This window comes from Besnoitia besnoiti, chromosome VIII, assembly GCF_002563875.1.
Source record: "Besnoitia besnoiti strain Bb-Ger1 chromosome VIII, whole genome shotgun sequence".
NCBI classification, from domain to species: Eukaryota; Apicomplexa; class Conoidasida; order Eucoccidiorida; family Sarcocystidae; genus Besnoitia; species Besnoitia besnoiti.
Genome location: NC_042363.1, coordinates 1,479,409 through 1,499,377, shown reverse-complemented (window position 1 = coordinate 1,499,377; position 19,969 = coordinate 1,479,409). Strand labels below are relative to the sequence as shown.

General features: G+C 56.7%; 3 protein-coding genes across 3 annotated transcripts; 2 read left to right on the top strand and 1 right to left on the bottom strand.

Annotated features, from left to right (window-relative positions):
- Positions 1–3,108: 3,108 nt before the first annotated feature.
- Positions 3,109–3,747, top strand: BESB_083400 (uncharacterized protein; the record flags this gene model as incomplete). Its single annotated transcript, XM_029366690.1, has 1 exon — positions 3,109–3,747. The coding sequence occupies one exon, from the start codon at positions 3,109–3,111 to the stop codon at positions 3,745–3,747; it is 639 nt and encodes a 212-aa protein (XP_029217150.1).
- Positions 3,748–6,724: 2,977 nt separating this feature from the next.
- On the top strand, positions 6,725–8,962 carry BESB_083390 (uncharacterized protein; the record flags this gene model as incomplete). Its single annotated transcript, XM_029366689.1, has 1 exon — positions 6,725–8,962. One exon carries the CDS (start codon positions 6,725–6,727, stop codon positions 8,960–8,962), a length of 2,238 nt encoding a protein of 745 aa, XP_029217149.1.
- A 1,327-nt stretch (positions 8,963–10,289) lies between these two features.
- Positions 10,290–18,836, bottom strand: BESB_083380 (kelch repeat-containing protein; the record flags this gene model as incomplete). The annotated part of the gene is made up of 15 exons (XM_029366688.1): positions 10,290–10,516; positions 10,780–10,900; positions 11,059–11,418; positions 11,470–11,698; positions 11,958–12,607; positions 12,982–13,064; positions 13,752–13,840; positions 14,504–14,630; positions 14,919–15,024; positions 15,466–15,622; positions 15,944–16,047; positions 16,536–16,692; positions 17,161–17,319; positions 17,968–18,095; positions 18,663–18,836. 15 exons carry the CDS (start codon positions 18,834–18,836, stop codon positions 10,290–10,292), a joined length of 2,871 nt encoding a protein of 956 aa, XP_029217148.1.
- Between the last annotated feature and the right edge of the window lie 1,133 nt (positions 18,837–19,969).

Sequence of the window (19,969 nt, the reverse complement as noted above, 5' to 3'; positions counted from 1 at the left end):
ATCAGTATCAAAAGGTCGCGGTGTCGTTCCTTTCACCCTCCCTGTGTTGCTTCTTCCCTGGGCCACCAGCAACGACCTGAAAGAGGGAGGCGAGAGGTGGGAAGAACTGGAGAGGCACAGCGAACGAGGATGAATTGAGGGCTGAAAAGGACGCGTTAGAAAAGGAGCCAATGTCGAGAACCAGAATACAACTTGTAACTTCAGGAGTTTCCAAAAAACTCAAAAAGAGAGGCACGAGAAATATCCCCCTGTATTCGCTGCCGAAGACAGTACGCGCACAGACTCGCACGCGTGTTTTTTGACCAGACAATTTACGGGACAGGTAGCCACCCACCAGGGCAGGGCGCGGAATACGAGAGGCTGAGAGGAAGGACAGTAAAGATTCGTGGAAAGCAAGAGCCTTTGCTCAGCCAGGAAAGGAAATTGCAGAGTCAGTTCACTTTTATGAAACATGTCGCAGTGTCACACGCAGGCGGGCAGGAAACTGTCGTGTATTTACTCTGCGCATGGGCGGCTCTCCATCCTTTGTATGGCACCTACCCTCCACCCGCGCTCCAAGGTCCGAGTGGGCATCAAGACGCGCGACAAGACAAGACACAAGGAGGGGGGCGGACACACTGCTCAAATCCTTTGTGCTCTAAGGCGGTCTGACGTGTCTGGGGCTGGTTACATTTCCAGTAAAGACGAGATCACCTTATTCCGTTGTAGAAGCCACCTGAATGGGTGCCTGCTCGCAGTTTTTTTTCGGCAAGTGCCTACCCCCCCTCCCCAGTTTTGCTCTCACAGACCTCCAGAAAAGACGGCAAAGGGAGCTCGCCGCAGGACATCTCCGCCCTGCGGGGAGGAACAGCGATATAGCGCAGGAACACCCCTAGCAAATGCAGTTTGTTCTCCAAATGTTATCAATACAGAGGAGGCAGCATTCAGTACAAAAGCCTCGTAGCCATAGACTCACCGGAGAGAACGGCGCATGTGGAACGGCGGGGCTCGTTCGTTATCGGTGAGCTATTACCGGAAGACAGCTCCGAGCGCCCTTTTATGAAAAAACGCGGCATCTTTGGGCGAAGTTGCAAGCGCAGCCGGCAGAAGAGAAAGTACGTACGCCTGAGTCAATGCCATTCGAAGCCTTCACACAGTACGGATCATTGAGAGTGTTCAACGAAAGAAGAGTATGGTCTCGATCTGGAATACCGCATGGTCTCAAACAGAGAATGGATCTCTGGTGTAGCTGTGAGTAGAAAGCACTCTCTTAGTCATGTACTACACGGACAGTTCATCCTCCCTGCTCAAGAATGCCAAATGATCCTTTGTGTAGCTGCAGAACTCGCGAAAGTAACCTTTCGTGCTTTCACGCCGACGCGGAGACCAGATTATCGCCGTTGAAGCTGGAGGAATAGATCCGGATAGATCCAATAATACTGTGTTTTACATAGCTTCTGGGAGCTTTCGGCAGGTGTGTGGCTGTAGAAAATGGGTCCCAGGCCAGACCAGCGAGGTCTTCCGTCACTTGCAGCTCTAGGCGGCTCTTTGCGGCGGCCCGCCGTAGAGTCGCCGTTTTTCTGACAAGTTAGGAAAGACCCGTTCAGCGGCTTTGATAGACACATCCATCTGGTCATTGTCAATCAGCTTTACCTTTGCCTTCGTAAGCTCTGGAGTGGTCAGACGCCGACGCCACGGCAGACAGACCCCCAACGGGAACAAGACCTCTCTGGTTGTAATGTGCAGCACGCCCCTCAGTTTCACAAAGGCAAGACATTGTATTGTGTCACAGCACCTGGCTTTAGTTTTCTGTAAGGTAGATTGCACGGAGGGGGGGCTGCCGAAGAAGAGGCATGGGAAGGTATTGCCTCCTCGATTTCTCTAAGCGCCTTACATCATCTCTATGGAGCTTGCGTGTCAATTGTATAGAGCCGATGGCCTAGGGGCCTTGCGTGTGGGACGATGAATGCAGGGGGGGCAGTCAGAATCTCTCTCGTGGCAACTACAAAACTCAACTGGGTGGCCATAGACGTGTTTTCTATTTCCACAGAGGCCAGCGCACCTGGTCTATCGGAACCGGCCCACACCACCAGTGAGGGACATCTTCTTTCGACACTTCGGATTAGGTTCGCTGTTACACTCTCTTTTGGAGTGCGCGTGGAATCCGTAATTCATTTCATTCTGCTTGGCTTGCTATATTAAGAGATTGCGCTCTTGGAGGACTTCGCTTCCGGTGCTACAGTAACCGCTCGGCACTTCTACTCTTTAGAGGGCACCGCTTCCGTTGCCATGCTTGTAATCGCTTGTCCACAAAAGCAGATTGGCAAGTTGCAATGTTCCCCAGTTTTAGGCCTCGGAATTGTGAAGTGTCGGCGTTGTCAGTGGACCATGACAGAGGAAACGTGCCGCCTCTAGTGAGAGCAACCTGTCCCATAGTATACACAATTTGTTCATCGTCTGTTTCAATACCATTTTTCTTGAGTCCAGTGGTGGACAAACTCCGAATACACAGCCCAAAACGAAGTTGCCAGCTCCCATACGGGATCCGATCCGGGCACACTTCCAGCGAAGCGACTCCGAAGACTCGACAGTTAATTTTGTCCGCCATCCCGCTTCCCAATCTCTGTTCCATTCACCTTCCGTGAAATCTAGGAACATCCGGACGCACGCGAAAATCCAGTTATATACTCGTGAGACGTGCCATGCCACCAGCAATGGTGCGGCCTGTTTGTATCTTCTTCAGAAAGAGAAGTTTAGAGTGTTGCCGAAGTGGCTGCCGAACGAGGTGGGGCCTTCATAACTCGAAAAGGTGCACCGGTGTTCGGATGGGAAGGTGCCGAACAGCAATAACTGTCGAGTTTTGGGAGTCGCTTCACTGGAGGTGTGCCATGATCAGATCTCGCATGCCACTATTCGCAGCAATAGAACATAGTGAACCGAACCTGCGAAAGACGGTTGTATGGCGCGAGGTGCACATGAGGCATACCCCCGTGATTACCTTGTTCGAAATGCTGCCGCCCCTTAGCAGATCGACGGAGCACAACAGTTGGATGTACCTGTGCATGTGGAGTCCGAAAGCATCCGGCTCATGAATTGGAACAGACAGGAAGTGTCCACTGAGTTCAGAAGATGGCAAGCTCAGAAAACGTCTTCATTACCTTCCTGGCAGTTACGTCTTTGACGTTGATTCAGTGCCCCATGTGTTCTCAGGGGGCTCCCCAAGGCCAGCCAGACTATGCCGTTGTTATTCCTGCTGATGGCCTTACTGAAGACGCACGCTACGACTTCTGGCTCCAGGCCAGCGAAACATTCCAGATAATTGATCGCACAGCTGATTTTAGTGCCATGGTTGAGCCACCGACGTTTTCCACGGAAGCTTACGCTTATGATAATCCCAACTGTGACCTAGGGCGTAAGATCAGTTACAAGCAAGAATTCGCATTCGCGCACCCAGGCCATATATTTTGGCGGAGAGATGTTGATAGAGACGAGTTGGATGGCAGAAAATACACCTTCACCACCCCGCCAGCAGATGGCTTGGATGACGGCCTTGTTGAGTTCTGCCTGGTAGTCACGGGGCCCGCCACCCACAAAGCAGGAGATGACCCAAATATCGTGTTTAGACGCCGGCTTCAAGAGCAAGAGTTTTTTGCTGTCAGTGAACATACTCTGACAGTCGTCATTCACGCAGGTGCGCGCAACAGACTGACCGGGACTCTAGCCGCCGCTTTCGTAGCCGTCGCTCTCTCCTTGCTATCGAGTGGGTGAGTGGCGCAGTCTACGTTTGACGCAACGCTGAACAAAAGGCGGTGGCGCTGGCCGTTACAGATATACGCCACACTGCAGATTGGCGGCCAAATGCGAGAATTGATAGTTTATTCCGCTGACGAGGGTTTGGGGACGGTCGCACACAGTTCTTTTCGGCAGGTCTGCGTCTACAAGAATTTCACTACTGGCCCAACCACCAGTGTTACGGATTGCCGCGCTATTCTTTCTTCATAACATGTCTTTTCTGACCTACGAATAAGCTGTCTGCAACGCTGTGTATTAATGGTGCGCTACTGTGGAATCCAGGGTTTACCATAACCTAGACTACGTGTTTCGTTTTTCAGCGGACACTTCGTAATCAATCTCTTACTTGGCGCCCGTGCATTTAATCCCTAAGCATAAGTGAATGCCGCCTTTGGGTTTTCTGGGAACACGATGTAGAGGCACTTGCGAGCCCCGCTTCTGTGTTGGGTGTAGGATTCGCTATAGTCAATCACTTCTTCGACCCTTGGCAAACATCGCCTCTTCATTGTCATCTACTCGGATGTGCCCTCATTGTCATCTACTCGGATGTGCCCTTTCACTATCACTCACAGAGGCACAGGGTTAGGCATGGTGGAATGTCTGGTGGGTTGTAACGCGGTTGTCTTGGTACTCATGTGCGAGAGCACCTTGCGGAGATACGTCGGTGACGCCTGGAAGTCCAGCACGTCGTATTCCGTGCATACGAACACACTTAAGATAGCTCGGCGTTCCACACTGAGACACTTTTGTTGATGCACTTCACAGTGTAGGGGGCTCGCGCTCGCGGATCGCGGCGCTGCAAGAACGTTTCTCGGAGTGACGTGACTCTGGCCGAGTTGAGGTTAGGAGCGAGCGTCGCCAGCCAGTCTAGAATGCGTTCATGTTTGGAGGACACGATACCCCGACAACCTTCCACGAACAGTAGGGGCGCTCACTAGCAGTGAAACTCTCAAGCAGTGGCCCCCAGCAAAGTGGCGGGAGACTGAACGGACTGATGCCACCAACGGCCTCCACAGTGTCTGTAGGACAAACTGCGACCTCTGCATGCACGGGGCGCTGGATCATGATCCGTGGGCATCGCTTATCATATCAGGCTGTGACACACACAGCTCCCCCTTGAGTGTTTCTGCTGCAAGTTGACACCTCTACGTTCTGCAACAAACAGCACCGGTGGACATAGCATTCTGTAAGCTTGCCCATCGCCTCCCTTCTTTTCTACTCTCACGCAGATGTGCGCTCACCCATTCCCTGCTCCAACATATCCAGACCTACGGCCTGATTCACAGTAGACGCGCGGGTTGGCCGCTCCTGATCCCTGCGCGCTGCAGAAAGACCCGACTGTGCAAGAGCAGGCCGTGTGGTGCCGTCATAGCTCTACTTGTGTACCACATGATTCTAACCCGCAACCACGGCATGGACTAGCCGACAAGCTGCACGTGCGTGTACCAGCGAAGATGATTGGAAATGTTTGCAGTTACGAGCCTCCCAGGCCGCCTTTTCGGGACGCGGTGGCGGCCTTACAGCGCTCGTCACGGCTGCACATTTTGGCAGTTTGGCCAGCCACGTCATTCCGGCGGGCTACTGAGTAAAAGACGCTGCATCGAATCTGTCACACATTCAACCCCATCGTATTGTATCCAAGTGATTTTTTTTTGCGTGAGAGACTGGCGCCGTGATGTGACTCAGCACCTCGGAAAGGACTCGGCATGCGGCAGAGAGGCCTTTGCGCGATTGGCGAACCAGCAGGGAGCCTCTGCCTTTCGCATGTCGACCCTGTAGAGCTACGACGGGTGGACTCGTCCGCGAGCCGGTTGTGTGCCTTTGTCAGCGGCTCGAGAGCCGCGTCCGTTGCCACTGCGCGGAATTTCAATCTTTGTCGTTGACGTTTTTCCTACATGTTCCCCAAAGCGGGTTTCCTTCCTTTTCTAATTTTCATGCTTGCATTTTTCCGAGTGTGGTTTCCTCGGCTCGTTGGTCCCCGCCAAGTTCAAGAACGTCTCGAGCGACAAGCGGTGCCGCAGACGCGCTGCGGCCACATCTCCCTAGCACTTCGTGCCACTGCCAGGCTGTTGTTCTCGCATCAAGGGTAGAAGCTGCGAGTGCATCTCTGGGTTCCTCTCCAGCAGTGATCCTCAGAAAGGGTTTCCAACGTGTCTGTGCTTCGGAAACGTGGACGGCCCTGGCTCGTTCTCGAAAAATTCGCAGGTGTGGACAAGGTTCGATGACATGCGAGAGTTGGCGCTGGCAGATGTCACTGTCCCCCTGCGCGCCGCGCGCGCACTCTCGCTTGTTTCATTATGAGGCGCCCAACGATTGACGACGCCTCGGGTCACCAGGCCAGCGCACCAAAAAACCCCAAGCTTCATCTTCCCGATTTATCCCCTCCTGTTTAACTCTAAATTTGCTATCCAGCTGTAGGTTTCTCCACCCAGCAGTTCACCGTCAATCCGCATCTGTAGTTCGCTCAGAGAGGGCTGCGCAGATGATGACCCAAGGATCCGCGCGGAAGCCCTTATCCACACTGCACACCGGCGCCTGGCTGTGTCACCTGACCTCGACGCCGATCGCGAGTTGTTTTTCGTGTGAATGACCCGCACAGAGACCCACGTGGCGAAGCCAGTGGGTCGGGCGGCACAAGAATCCTCAGCGAATCCGCGCGACGTCGTGGCAAACTATCGCAGCGACATCGCTGCACACAGAGACCCCGAAAGTCTGCCGCTACCGATGGTTCGACAGTCCATTTTCATAACAAGAAGAAGGCGTGTGTCTCCGGCGTGTGTCTCACTTGGAATTTTTCCCTTTCCGAGCAATCGCTTCAGTCCCAGCTGCGCGCGCGCGAGTTTTCCAAGCTCTTCAACGAAGTTTCCCCTAAAGCAGTTTTATTCTTCCACCCTATTTTCCGATAGGGCATGCAGCGTGTTCCCGTCTCGTTTGCCTCACGATTTCCACAACAATGATGTATCCTGCGAGCGCGGAGGAGGAACATGTTCAGTTCCCGTACCCCTTTATTTGCCCGCCGCGGTCGCTGCCTGGGCCCCCTCCAGGCAAGGAACGAGACATTCTCGACCCCTTGAAGCGGCAGGCCGAGTCCCACGGCGTCCTCGAGTGGCTTCTGGACGCCAGAAACAACCTCCGGCGCTGCCCGGAGCCGCAGCCGCGGCGAATTTGGGGTCGCGTCCTCTCCGTGGTTCCCGCGGCGGTGAGGGAGAGCGACCGAGGGAACTCAGACGGCTTGCCAGACGACTTCTCGAGGCTTCGGAGGGAGCATCAGCGGGAGCTGAGGCGTCAGCTCCGAGAACGCTACCGGGAACTCGAACGCCAAGCCCAGCAGAACTTTCCGAGCCAGGATGGGCGGGCCTCTGACCACAAGGCGTTCACAAGGCGGGCAGACGAGTCGCCGCGAGAAGGGCGAAGGCCGGAGGTTGGACATCTGTCTCTTGCTGCGTTTCTGCGAAGCAACGGCGACTTCCTCCGAGAGGCTCGGCTACGGCCCATGCGGCGCTCACGCACAAGCTCCAACGGGTCGCCGTTCGACACACACGCCGATGCCCCCCCCCCGGCTCACCCCCAAGAGGCATTGGAGTACACTGGTCTGGAGGACTACAGGTTTGAGCACTTGTCTGACGACGAGGTGTGCGTCTTCCGGCTCGGAACGCGACAGAATTCTTCAGAGAGCGATCACGACAGTTTCCCAGTGGGCACCGGTAGCCAGGGATCCACGTTGAGCAGCTCGAGGTCGCGGCGGACAGTGAGCAGAGGGTCGACGACGGGCGGCAGGCGGAGTTCCTCCTCTAAAGAAGACTGGCAGTCCAGCAGAGGGCGGCACCGGTTTGTGAGCAATGACTCGGACGAGAGCCACCCCAGGTCGTCCGCGAACCGAGTGGCGTCTGCCTGGATTCAAGGTGATGAAGACTGCGCAAGACTCATCCTGCCAGCTCGGCGTCTCAAAAGCTTCGAGGCATCGACAGAAGAAGCGGAAGCACACGGCTGGGGGCCGGCAGAGGAGTCCCTGCGACGTCTATCGCGACCCAACACTTCGCTGCGCTCTCAGCTAGCGGACGGCGGAACTCGTCTTAGGCGCTCGGAGAGCGAAACGTCTGCCCTGTCCGGAGACACAGCGCCTTTGTCGCCGCTTCCGAGGGGCGGCGGTCACGGCTGGGAATCTCGAGCGAAGAAGCGAGTTGACCTGTCGCTGGATCCCGCGCATCTGGAGAGAACTCCGCCCTTCGGGCCGCGGACGGCTGTCGAAGCGCGCGGAGGCGTGTCGCCTTGTGGAGACATGCCGGTGCCGCCGCCGCCGCACCCCAGCTTGGAAGCCAGTTCGCGGCGACTGTCTTTCGCGTCCGCGAGCGACGCGGGGGGTGAGTTCGACGACAGAGCTGGCGCCGGTGGCTTTCCCTCCAACTACCAGCAGCTCGAACACCGGGGGCGGCCCTACCCCCTGTCGCACCACCCTCACCAGGTTTCGCTTCCCTCCTTCGCCCGCCTGCCGGAGCACCCCTTCGCGCCGACCGTGCCCTGCACGCCGTCGAAGAAAGTGCTGCCCTACACCTTGAAGGACCTTCCCGACAGCCCAGGGCCGCAGAAACGCCCGTACCGACCGGCCCACTCCAAGATCCACAGAGGATTGCACGACAGACATCGCGACGCCTCGGCGAGGCGACGCCGAGAGGGCAGAGCCTCGTCCAGCTCGAGACGGGCGCACCACGCGAGCAAGCAGCTCCAGCAGGCGCAGAGGCCTCCGGACGGCCTCGCGATGCACCGCCCAAGTCCTAGGACCCTTCGCTCACCGGGGGCTGGGCAATTTCCGACTGAGAGCGCTCAAGAGACCCCCGGACCCTGGCTCGAGTGCAGGCGGGGGCCTGAGCAAGCGCTCGCCACGGGAAGCCTAGCCAGAGAGACCGACGGGGATAGCGGCGGACAGAGGCAGGCTTGCGTGACCCGGCTGCGCTTCCACACGAGCGACGTGGCGCCGTCCGCAGCTCTCTTGGAACGGCGAAACAGCAGCAGGCCGGTGCCTGCGAGGCGCACGCGACAGACGTTTGCTGCGAGGCGAGGCGGTTTCGGGCAGCCTTCGGAGGCAACGAGCAGCGACCGGGATCTGTCGGAGGACTCTTCCTTCTGCGGGTGGGTCATGTCGGGGTGCTCAAACTCGAGTGTGGAGGATGTCGGCAGAGTTTTGGTGTCCTGAGAGCTCAACAGGGGTGGCGAGGGCCGCCGAATAAGCGCCTGACATTGGCGGATGGGGTGCCTGGCTTGATTTCTGGGGGGTCTGCAGTGCGGGTGTTGTGGAGGTTTCAAAGAATCTCCCAGCTGATACTCGCTGTAAACTGAAGCGCCAACACGCTGAATCTTTGCCCGTTGGCAGTTGCGATCCGCGTACCCGTTAAACCCCCACCCACTCTTGGCTGGGCACCAGTCCTGTACGCGTTGATGACTTCAAACTGTTGAATGCTTCAGCGGATGCTCTGCACTCGGCCCGCGCTTCCCGCACACGACTGGACCGCTGTACCAAATCTCAGGTGCAAGCGTGTAGACGCCCGCTCGTGGGCGACTAGAATGCGCGAGAAAACCATCACCGTTAGGGCTGCGTAGCTTGACTCGCTTGGCGTAGGGCACAGATAATTAGTCATGACTCCGAGTTGCTTGCAACCCTGAATTGTCTTCACCGTTGTAGACACCTGCTGCCCCCACCCAAAATCCACGACTTACTACGTCTTTCCCATCTGATGACACACTATCTGACCTGCCTGCTGAGTTCGCAGTGACCTGATTGCCCGCTGTCGCCGCCACTTCGCTCACGAGAAGCACTGCCTGTCGTGGATCTATGCACTTCTCAGTGCAGCACAGGAATGCCACTCACGCCTGCGACTCGGTAAAGGCCGGTCGGCGCTGGCGTGTGGTCCTGCTCCGCACCCTAGCCTCTATGCACTGGCAGGTTTGGATCTGCCCGGCAGCGATCGCCCCCAGGTGGAGCTCTTCCATTGGAGACGTCTTCTGGCTTTGCCAGAAAACTCAAAATGTTGCGTCTCAGCAAACGACAAACAACCACGGAAAAAACGCGTTGCCAGACCCTAGGCTTCTGTAGCGTTGCACAGTGAGTCGGCGCCACTGCCCCCCCGCATCTCAAATTTCGACTCATACCCTTCAAATCTCTCGCTTCCTCCTGGAGACGGCGCGGGTGCCGCCGGGAAAATGCCATCGTATCTAAAAACTATGCAGCTGGCGACAAGAGATTCGAGGCAGCGGTGGGGTCTGACTCTCGCTCCATTTCAATACAGCGCACTCGGTCGCCCACACGCAGCCATCGAGGTTGATCCGGCCTGCGACTGCAAGCCTCACTGCCGCGGACAGGCACCCGCCTGGCACGGCGCCCCTGCAGGCACGATTCAACTTGGATTGTGCGTGCGCCGTCCATCGATAGAGAGCGGAAAGTTTGCCGCAGACAGGCGTTCAGGTTTAGGGTTTAGGCCGCAGCACAACGCAGCCTCTTCGCTTCGACTTGGAGGCGCAGAGGTTCATCGCACGCGCCGTAGGCCGCCCGACGCCGTGATGCTGGGCTTGCCGCCCTTCTTTTTTCTGCCTGCGGACTCTTCTTCACTCTGTTCCTCCTGCTGCAGCTGGAGCTCTTCAAGCCGCTTCAGACAAGGCAAGAGTTCTTCGTATCGCTGAGAAGCCGCGGCGAACGCCGCCCTCTTGAGCTCTTTGTCGTCTCGCAACAAATCGCGGCTGCTGCTCTCAGCGCCTGTGGAAGCAAGCCAACCAGAGGGAGAAAATCGTCTTTGAGGGTTTAGGGTTTCAACAAGGCGGAAGACATCACTAAACATGCGCTCGCTGCGGTGATGTCTATCCGCCTTGTGGCTGAAGATGGACGTGCGCGCGCGTATGGCTCACGCCCTGCCGCGCAGCTTTCCAGAGCTCCGACGCGCAAATGGAATGCGGCATGCAGAATGCGCTAGAAGATGTCCAGGTCACCGCAGAGCCCCTGGGTTGCGAGAGGAGCCTCACCTTCTTTTCGCGCCTCGAGTACAACGGACTCTATCCAGTGCTGCTTTGTTCGGTCGAAGAAGAGCCGCAGAGTCTCGCCTTCTTGCGGAGTCTCGTCCATGTCATGCAGTCTGTACTTCTCCTGTACAGAAAAGCAACAGGGCGACGCATGCAGGGTCTCCGTGTCTGTCTCCGCCGCCTCTCCCTCGCTCCCGGCCGTTCCGCCGTCGAGGTCGCACGCGCGGGACGCCTGCCTGCGGCCGCCCCGCCCCCCCCCGCCCGACGTCTGGCGCGGCCTACCTTGAGTTCTTCAACTTCTTCCCGGTACGATTTCTCTCGCGCCGCCTTCCGCTTCTTCTTGGCTGCTGCGGACTTTGTTTTCTTCTTCTCGCGTTCGCCGCTCGGGCGACCAACAGGCGAGGCGGGATCTGCAGTGCTGGTCGTGCTTTGCGCATCGACCGGCGAAGCCTCCGTCACGGGCTCTTCGCCCTGCCGCAGCAGCTGCGGCGTCTCGTCGTCCTCCTCCTCGTCGGAGGAGGCGTCTTCTCGCGCGACCGCGCCGGGCGCTGCATCGTCTTCGCGCTTCGCGTGTCGGCTTTCCGCACCGACGGCAGCGCTCGGGGAGGCGGGACTCAAGGAGCTCGACAGGCTCTCGCCGTCCTCAGCGAGGTGAGAAACGCACTTTTTTCGAGTCGCATGCGGCAGCCAGACCCCAGACGACGCCCCGCTCTCCTCCACATCCCCCTCATTTTCTTCGTCGCTGCTTTCGGACTCGCTCGAGCTGCTCTCGTCGGAGCTCTCTTCAGTCGAGTCTTCATCGCTGCTTGCGTCGCTGCCTTCTTCTTCGTCTACTTGTTCATCTTCATCTTCTTCGTCTTCGTCGTCGCCCAGCCACTCCTGTTCGTGCATCGTGCCGGCGAGGATACGCTGCCATCGCTCGCTGAAAAAGGTAGAATCCGCACGCCGTCAGCCACACATTCTTGCAGGCCTACCATCGCCACCGCACACCTTTCTCAACGCACAAACACATACGAGCCGAACGCCAACGGTTTTCTTCTCTACGCTTTCCCCCTCCGCCTAATTCGATCTTACACGCCACACACGCGCGCGGCGACCTCCGAGCCGCGGCGGCGGGCGACCTGCCAGCGCGCGGCTCGCAGGGCGCTCTTCGCGTCGTCTCTTCCGCTGCGCCCACGCACCGTTTGCTGAGGTTGAGCATCCAGCAGTCATCGAGCGTGACCTCCTTGTCGTCGAGCTCCATGAGGCCACCATAAAGCAGCAGGGAGTTGCCGCGAATGGCGAGGTGTCCGTGCAGGCGCGGCAACGGCGCGTCGCCTCGAAAGAAGAGCTGAGACCGCGGGACGGAGGAGGGAAGCGCAGCTGAAGTCGACGTGCCGGAGGCAGACGCAGAGGACGACGAGCAGGACGAGGCAGAGGAGGAGGAAGAGCGCGTCTTCGCGGGGGCTGGCGGCGCGTCCCCAGAGACCTCCGCTCGATAGACCGAAGACCCGCAGCTGAACGCGTCAGACGCGCTGCCGCTGGCCTGCAGGCAGGCGCCGCGAAGAGCGGCCTCTGAAGACGCGAGAGCCTTAGCAAAGTTCACAGAGCCGTCTCCGCCGAATTGCTTGCCGCCGCGCGCAGTCGCGGCGGCGGGGGACGCCGTGGACGACGAGAACGTGAAGGCCGAAGACGAAGAGGAGCAAGAGGAAGCCACGTCGGAGGCAGAGGCAGCGGAGGAGGATGAAGCGACAGAAGCACGCGCGTGCGAGCCGAGCGCCTCTGGCGGGTTCCCCTCGTCGAGACGCATGCGCACGAGGCGTCCCTTCTCGTCAAAGTACGCGAACGAATTCTGAAGCACGCGCAAGAAAGGGTTTTTGTTACGGTCCTATGATAAAGCCCGAAGGACGGTATCGTCGCACTGTTGATTCTTTCTGTGCCCAGCAACGCGCATGCAAACCGCCATCTGTGCATTTTGCAACGCGCCAAGGACGAACGTTGATTCACCTACACGAGTCTCGTGAAAGTCTGCATTTCGCTGAGAACGGCTTTGTAGTGCTTCTGTGTGTCCACGTCTCACGCCAGCCTTGAAGCGCTGCCTGAACACGACACCTGCGCCTTCTACACGCGCTTTTAGAGATACGCAAACGCGCAAAAATATAAATTGCTCGATTTATTTGCAAGGCACTTTCCCTCTTTCCACGCTTCGCCGCTTCCACTGCGCACCTGCCATTCATCGTCTTCGTCTTCTTGGACATCGTTGTCATCGTCTTTTCCGCGCGTCTCTTTGTCACTGCTCGACGCGCTATCTTCCTCGCCTGCAGCACGCGCAGAGACAGCCCAAAACCACGGATGCTAAGAAAATTCTTGTGAGAAAAACTGCGGACGAGACGAAGCAGTGGGCGTATAGGCGGGACACATCGCTGAGTCACATCGAATGCATACATATATACACATATATTGTGATGCAGACATTATTGAGTCACATGCGATTGCATATATATATGTAGTTATGCACATTATGCACACGAACTTTCACGTCGTGCAAGACGCCAGTCTGGTGGCCTGTTGCTCTAGGGATTCCACGCGCGACTGCAGCCCTATCCACTTATCTTCTTCAGGTGTGCGTCTCTTTTCGCAGTCGTCGCGACTAGGGATTTGTGAGAAAGTCAAATCTCTCGCGGTATCTTGTCGCACTCCCATCACGGCACAGAAGAGTCGATAAAAAGTCATCGCTCACTGCGCTACGGCCTGAGATTCTCTGCACAGAATTGCTCCCCGTATTCCGCCACTCACGTCTCGCGACATATCTCTAGGCAACGATACTCTGCGCAACTGCCTCTCTGTATCTCTATCCCCTTCCTCGATTTGTCCCTGCATCCAGATGCAAGAGAAAACCGCCAGCTAGATGCCTTTTTCGTTGATTGTTGTTTGGAATCTCTGGTCTGTCGTCCGCGGCTCGTGTACGCGTCAATGCGTGAGAGCGAAGGCCCCACCTTTCTCCGCAGCTGCCTTGCGCTTCTGTCGAGCGGCTCCTTTACTCTTCTTCTCCTTCTCGCCCTTCAGTGTCAGCTCAAACCACCGCCTGCAAAAGAAAACAGTCGCACACACACACACGTCACCTCTGCATGCCAGCGCCCCTTCGCTTACTCCGCGTCATCAGCGGCCAGCGCCAGACGCTGCTCACTCTTGTGCAAGCCCCTCCAGCCTTTCATACTCCTCGGGTCCTTCCTTTCTAGAAGAGGCGCAACTCACGCGCAAACGTGTTCTCACACCGTGCGAGAGGCATTCGCGCCTCGAGTACGCGAATCCGAAGGACACGGAAGGCCCGCACTCGCTTGCGCCTTCGTGCTGGAACGCACTGAGATAGTCTATCTCGTCTGCGCTGTCCCTTCACACTCGAACACGCCTGCTTTACAGCATTTTTGCATCCGCGTGGACGCGCTCAGTGAGAAGCGCCCATAGATGCATACACGGTCACACGTGTGATGAAAAAGGCGTGACGGACTGCAAAAACGCTCCTCCTACAGTACGACAGACGTAGCGGCTTCTCTTGCAGCTGTTCGCACGCAGAACACTGCAACAGAGTTTTCCGCGGATAGACGTAAACCGAAATGTATCCCCGTGAGGCGCACCTCCCGCGCTGAGGCACAACGAATTTGACCTTCGCCCCTTTCACACCCGAAACTTTCCCGCGCACCGGAGAAAGAACGAGTTAATGCGCAGAACTCCGTGGCAAAGACCTCACTTCCTTTCCATGTCAAAGGAGTACAAATCGTTGTAGAAGGTACTCTTCAGTTTCACTCGGCCGTCATCGTCGTCCGCGACGCCTCCGAAGACGATCGCGGAGTGTTTGAAGACTGCACCCGACATGCCTGCGAGTGCAGAAAGGAAACGCAAAACGCCTGGACGCTGAGAGACAGACAGAACAAACAACTTCAGCACACTCGCGTTCCTTCGTTCCTAACTGAGGAAACCTCCTAGCTCGAGCCTCGGGCGCCGACCGTAGTAACCAACGCACCGCCGCCATGAGACAGCACACATTGAGTGCACGCCTGGCTAAGCCGAACACCTCTCAGGTCTCGAAGGACCCAAAAACGAAAGCAGAGACACACGCAAACCGTGAACTTGGAACCGCATGCTGCTGCGCGTCTCTCGCTAACCTGTCCTCGGAGACGGCACCGCGCCCACGTTGCGAATCTTCTCCCAGACCGGGACTTCCTTCCGCGGGTCTTTGATAAGCGGCTTCAGGTTCAAAATCCACGTGTCCTGAAAAAAAAACAGAAAAATGCCGCGCTCCCCACACAAAACTGTGCACACATGTACGACTAGTAGACAACGGCCCAGAAGCCAATACACATCCGTACCAGCATCCATATGAACCACGAACCACACATCTGCACATATACGTATATAAGGACGCCCACACATTCTGCCACATACACAGCCAGATATGCCGCGCCACATATACCCACAAGTAGAGAAACGTATACAGACACATACAGACGTAGACATATATATAAGGGTATTTGTATAAGTGAATATGGAGCCTTCTTCGCACCGCGGTAAACGCCGCCCAGGGACGCCACCTACGCGCGACCCCGGGGCCTGTGCAGCTGCTGCCCGCGCGAGCGCCATGCAGCCTCAGCGAGACACACAGCCAGGAGCTTTGCGTGATCCTGCGTCTGCGCCTCCGCGCCTTTTGCTCACAGTGTACGTTTTGCCCTGGACTTTCTTCGCGGTATCTTTGATTTTCGCGAATCCGCCGTGCATGAAGATGCAGTCGCCCTGCGGGTAGGTGAGGAACAGACAGCCCGAGCGCGGCGTCGGGACTGACGCATGCGGAGGGAACTCGACGCGCCGCCACCTGAGAGAAAAAAATTCGCAAAATTGGAAAAAAAGGGGATATGTACATGCATGCGCGCACCAGGCTGGAAACTCTCGGGGCTGGAAGTTGAGGGAAAATCCCGAAAAATAACTGCCGCTGGAAATTAAAGGAGAGGCAGGACGGGCAGGCCCCCTGAAGGAAGACGGCGCCGCGAACGAGCGAGCGACGCCCCATGGCCTCCCAGAGAACGAAAACGAATACGGAATTCGGAGGCCGTCGCAGGGAGAGTCAAGAGGAAATGAAGGAGTGGAAAGAACAGGGAGCGGAACCGAAACCCAGACACGCAAAACCCAGACCCACTTGTTTTCGTTGAAGAAGTAGAGATAGAGGTCGTTGAAGTACCGCGTCTCCCTCGTGGTGTCGTGGAAACCGCCAAAGAGCACAAGGACGTTTCGCCAGATCGCCTACGCAGAAAAAAGGGAAGCACTGAGCGACGGGGCGCCAATCCTGCGTATCGGAGACCGTGCAGCTGTTGCGCATCCATTTGTGCACAACTTCTTCTCCGAACGAATCGCGGACGTTGGCATGTGTGTCATCTCGAAAAGCGAGCCTCGCAGAGAGAGACGCTGCGGCAGGCAAGGAGAAATACCTGCAAGAAACTGTGAGAAGAAAAACGGGATGGCGACGCCAGCAAAAAAACAACAGGCTGGACAAAAAAGGCAGGCAAAGTTTAACAAAAACACCCCGAGACGACACAACCCCCCGCAGCAAGAAGAAAAGAAGACCACAGAAAGACGCAGAGGCCAGAAAGCGAGGACAGAGCACAGAGCGGAGATTATGCAGTGCACTCAGACCCCAGACACAAAGCGAAGGGGAGGAGGACAAGAAGAAAAACTGCAACCAGGGGAAAGCATGAAGATGAATCTCCGCAACCCTAAACCCTAGACCCTACCAGCCGATGCCCACTGCGGGCTTGAGGGAGTTCCGTGACATTCGCGACTTCGAGCTTTGTCCAGACGCTGGTCTTAAGAGAGAATTTCCAGAGATCTTTGAAGTGAAAAAACTGGTAAAATGTGCTGAACTCTCCGCCAAAGAGATAGACGTGGTCGCTGCAGAGCGTTCACAACAAAACAGCTCAAGACGATCCTCTCGAACCACATACGCGATCCCCATAAACCGTAGCCTCTGCCTCTCGCTCACCTCGCCCTGCCGCCACTTCGCTCCACAAAAGAATAGTAAGCATAAATAAACGAAACCATAAAATATAAATATAAATCAGAATATATATATGTCCGACTTTTCGCCTCCGTGCACCTGTCGGAGTGCCGGTTAACGGCCCCCTCACTTATTCACGGCGAAAGGACGGCACGCTGCGCAAAGACCGGTCAACCTGAGAATGTTGCCCTTTCTGTTACGTAGAACATCTTTCCGCCGCTCACAAGCGTGGACACGGTCATCTGTTTAGCTGCATGGGCACAGTCCCTTCGCTACGCCTCGAAAAGTACACGAAACCACGTTGCCCGCCGGCGAGACACTTTTGAGCTGTTTGTCCGTAGCTCTTCTGCCGAGCGACGCACTTGTAGAGCACGGCCTGGTGGCTGCATCGCGCCTTCGGCATCAGCGGGCAGAGAATTCGCTTCCACTCGTTTTTCTCCACGCTCCAGCGATGCAGGTCGCCGAAAACCTGCACACGCTGACCATCGTAGCGCTCGCCTCCAAACATGAGAACGTCTTGGCTGCGCACAGAAAAAAGCAGATGCACACATCGAGACATCGTGCACACACACGAGATAATACTATGGGAAAAACCGTAGAAAAATGCACAAAAGAAGTACGGGAAAATCCGCAGAGAAATGCTGAAAAAGAGTATGAGGAAATTGTAAATAAACGGGAAAATGATTGAAGGCGCAGAAAAATAGTCTGCTGGCAGCGAGACTGGATGGCGACATCCTCGCCCAGTCTACACGCGTGGAGACATGCCGCGGCATCGTCGCAGACCGGGCAAGGAGATAGCGGAAGACGCGAAGTGCCGCGAGACGGCGCGCGCGCTCGCGAAGGCCGCGCAAAGCGGCGCGTGCAGAGGAGACGCAGGAAACTGCGCACTGCGGCTGCCAACGCAGCGCGGAGGGACATCCGCGCAGTTCAAGGCGCCCGCCACTTGTCTCCGAGACACAGGCTCACGCGTGCGCGATCACGCACAGGCGCATGAATTGCATCCGCAGGAGAGTCTCACACATGCGCGTAAGCCGCGCACGCATACGCCTAGACGGCGAGACAGATATGCGCTTCCCGGATCGCCTCCATATATGGGCGGCATGGGCGGTGTAAGACGAGACAACCGAGAGGAAACACGCGACAAAACACGCAGTCGATCTGAAACGCACTTGGGCAGCACGGTGAAGGAGCCGTGTGCGCGGGGGGCTGGCTGCGAGGCGACTTGCACCACGACCGCGTTGAGGGCCTCGCGTTCCTGATCAAGGCGCTTCACCAACTCCTCGATGTCTTCTTCATCCTGAGAGAAAACGAACGCGCACAAACTGGGGGTGTGAGAAGGCGACGGCGCAGGTATTTGTAGGCAGGGTTTCCGCCGGCAAAGGTGAAAGGAAATCGCAGAAGAGAGGCCGAGACAACACGGATCTCCGAAGGGCGGCCTGATGTACCGTTACGGGCCTCTGTCTGCCGATGCCCACAGAAAGGCAAGCCGGAATCACGCGACGGAGAAAAAACCGCAACCATACAGACATACATGCAGATATTTGCGCACGTGGACGCACACGCGTGGCGAGGGAGTGCACGCAAGGCAGAGGAGGAGCCCACAGACGAGAGCGCGCGAAAGCGCGACTGCAAAACAAACGCGAAAGCAGGACCTTTTCAGGGATATTAGGGTTGCGCCGGCAATCACAGCATATATATACACACTTTAGCGTATAGAAACTGCTTTTTAACAGCAATTCACGAAGCGGAGCTCTCAAAAAGCGTTCACATGCGCACTCGGGGTTAACACGAGTGGTAATGGCCGCACATATGTCTGTATTCTTGATGTAGACATATCCACTTCGCAGCCCTCTGTGGCGCTTACGTGCATAAGATCTCCGCCTTCTTTTTGCTTTTTCTTTTTCTCTACTTTAAGCCGCTTCTGATTCGCTTTTTGCTCCTGCCTCTGTCGCTTCTGCTCCTTCGCCAGAGCCTTGCGATTCTTCGCGTCCTGCGGCCCTTCGCCGCCGTCCTTCTTGGCGGTTTTCTTCTTCGCCATGCTGCCTTCGCCGCCGCCTGTCTACGCCTTTGAGCACGTCGCGTCGGCAAAGCATCCGAAGAGAGGTCGCGGGGCGAGTCCCCGGGCAGGAAGGCCGAACGGAAAGTCGCTGCCACCGAGGGAGGTGGAGAAACTAGCGTGAGCGAGAAAGAACGAAAGAACCGAAGAGGCGAGATACTCCCCAGGAAAGGGGAATGAAAAGAAGGGGAATTCGGTGCAAGCAAATACGCACACACTAAACACGAATGTCTTGCACACAGCGGGGTTTCCAGGAGCTGCATGTACAGATACAGACGTGAAACTGGGTGGACGGTTGACTCATGCGAGATGACGCGAAGTTGAGTAGATGTGCAGGGTCAAATCCGAAAAATGCAGGGTCAAATCCGAAAAACCCGCCTCAGCGCGCACCGTTGACTCAAAAGTCGCCAGACTTGAGTCGAAAACGTCCGCGAGAAGAGACTGTCCGCCTCCCGCCGGATACTCAAGATAATTAAGAAGAGACTGTGCACATATCTGAAAAAAAGAGCAATAACGAGGAACAATCGAAGGAAAACCGCGCGAGGCGTCGCCCACAAATGTGACCCTGCGAGAGAAATGGAGGCGAGGGAGGAGGGCGCGGCAAAGGAGAGGAACGAACACGCTTGTCTCTCTTGTCTTTCGGACTCGCTCCTCTTTCTGGTGTGGAACAGAGACTCTGGGGCAATCTGTTTTTTTTCTCTGCACGAGTTTCCGCTTTCGCGGTTTCCGTGGTGTGATTTTTCGATGTCTGACGAGAACTGCATGCGCATGCGAGAGCGTGGCCTTGGGAGAGAAAAGCGGCAGCTTTCGGCTTGCGAGCTTGTCGCAGCTGAGTGACTCCGGAAGGCCGTGCAACGGAGGGAAGATTTCACGCAGAAAAGCGCCAAAGCCAGAACACATCGCGCGAAACAGACGAGACAGGAAGTCGGGGAGGCCCCCAGGAGCTTCCCGCTGGAGTGTCCGTACGCTGCCTCGACGATGCAGGCGGGCCGTGCTCGCTTTTTTCTGGATTTCGGGTGAGTATATGTGCGCAAGAAAGCGGCGCCGTCGGGAAAAAGAACGCTAAGAAGATGCTGAAGTCGCGAATTGCGCCGACATACGGCACCGCTGCGGTT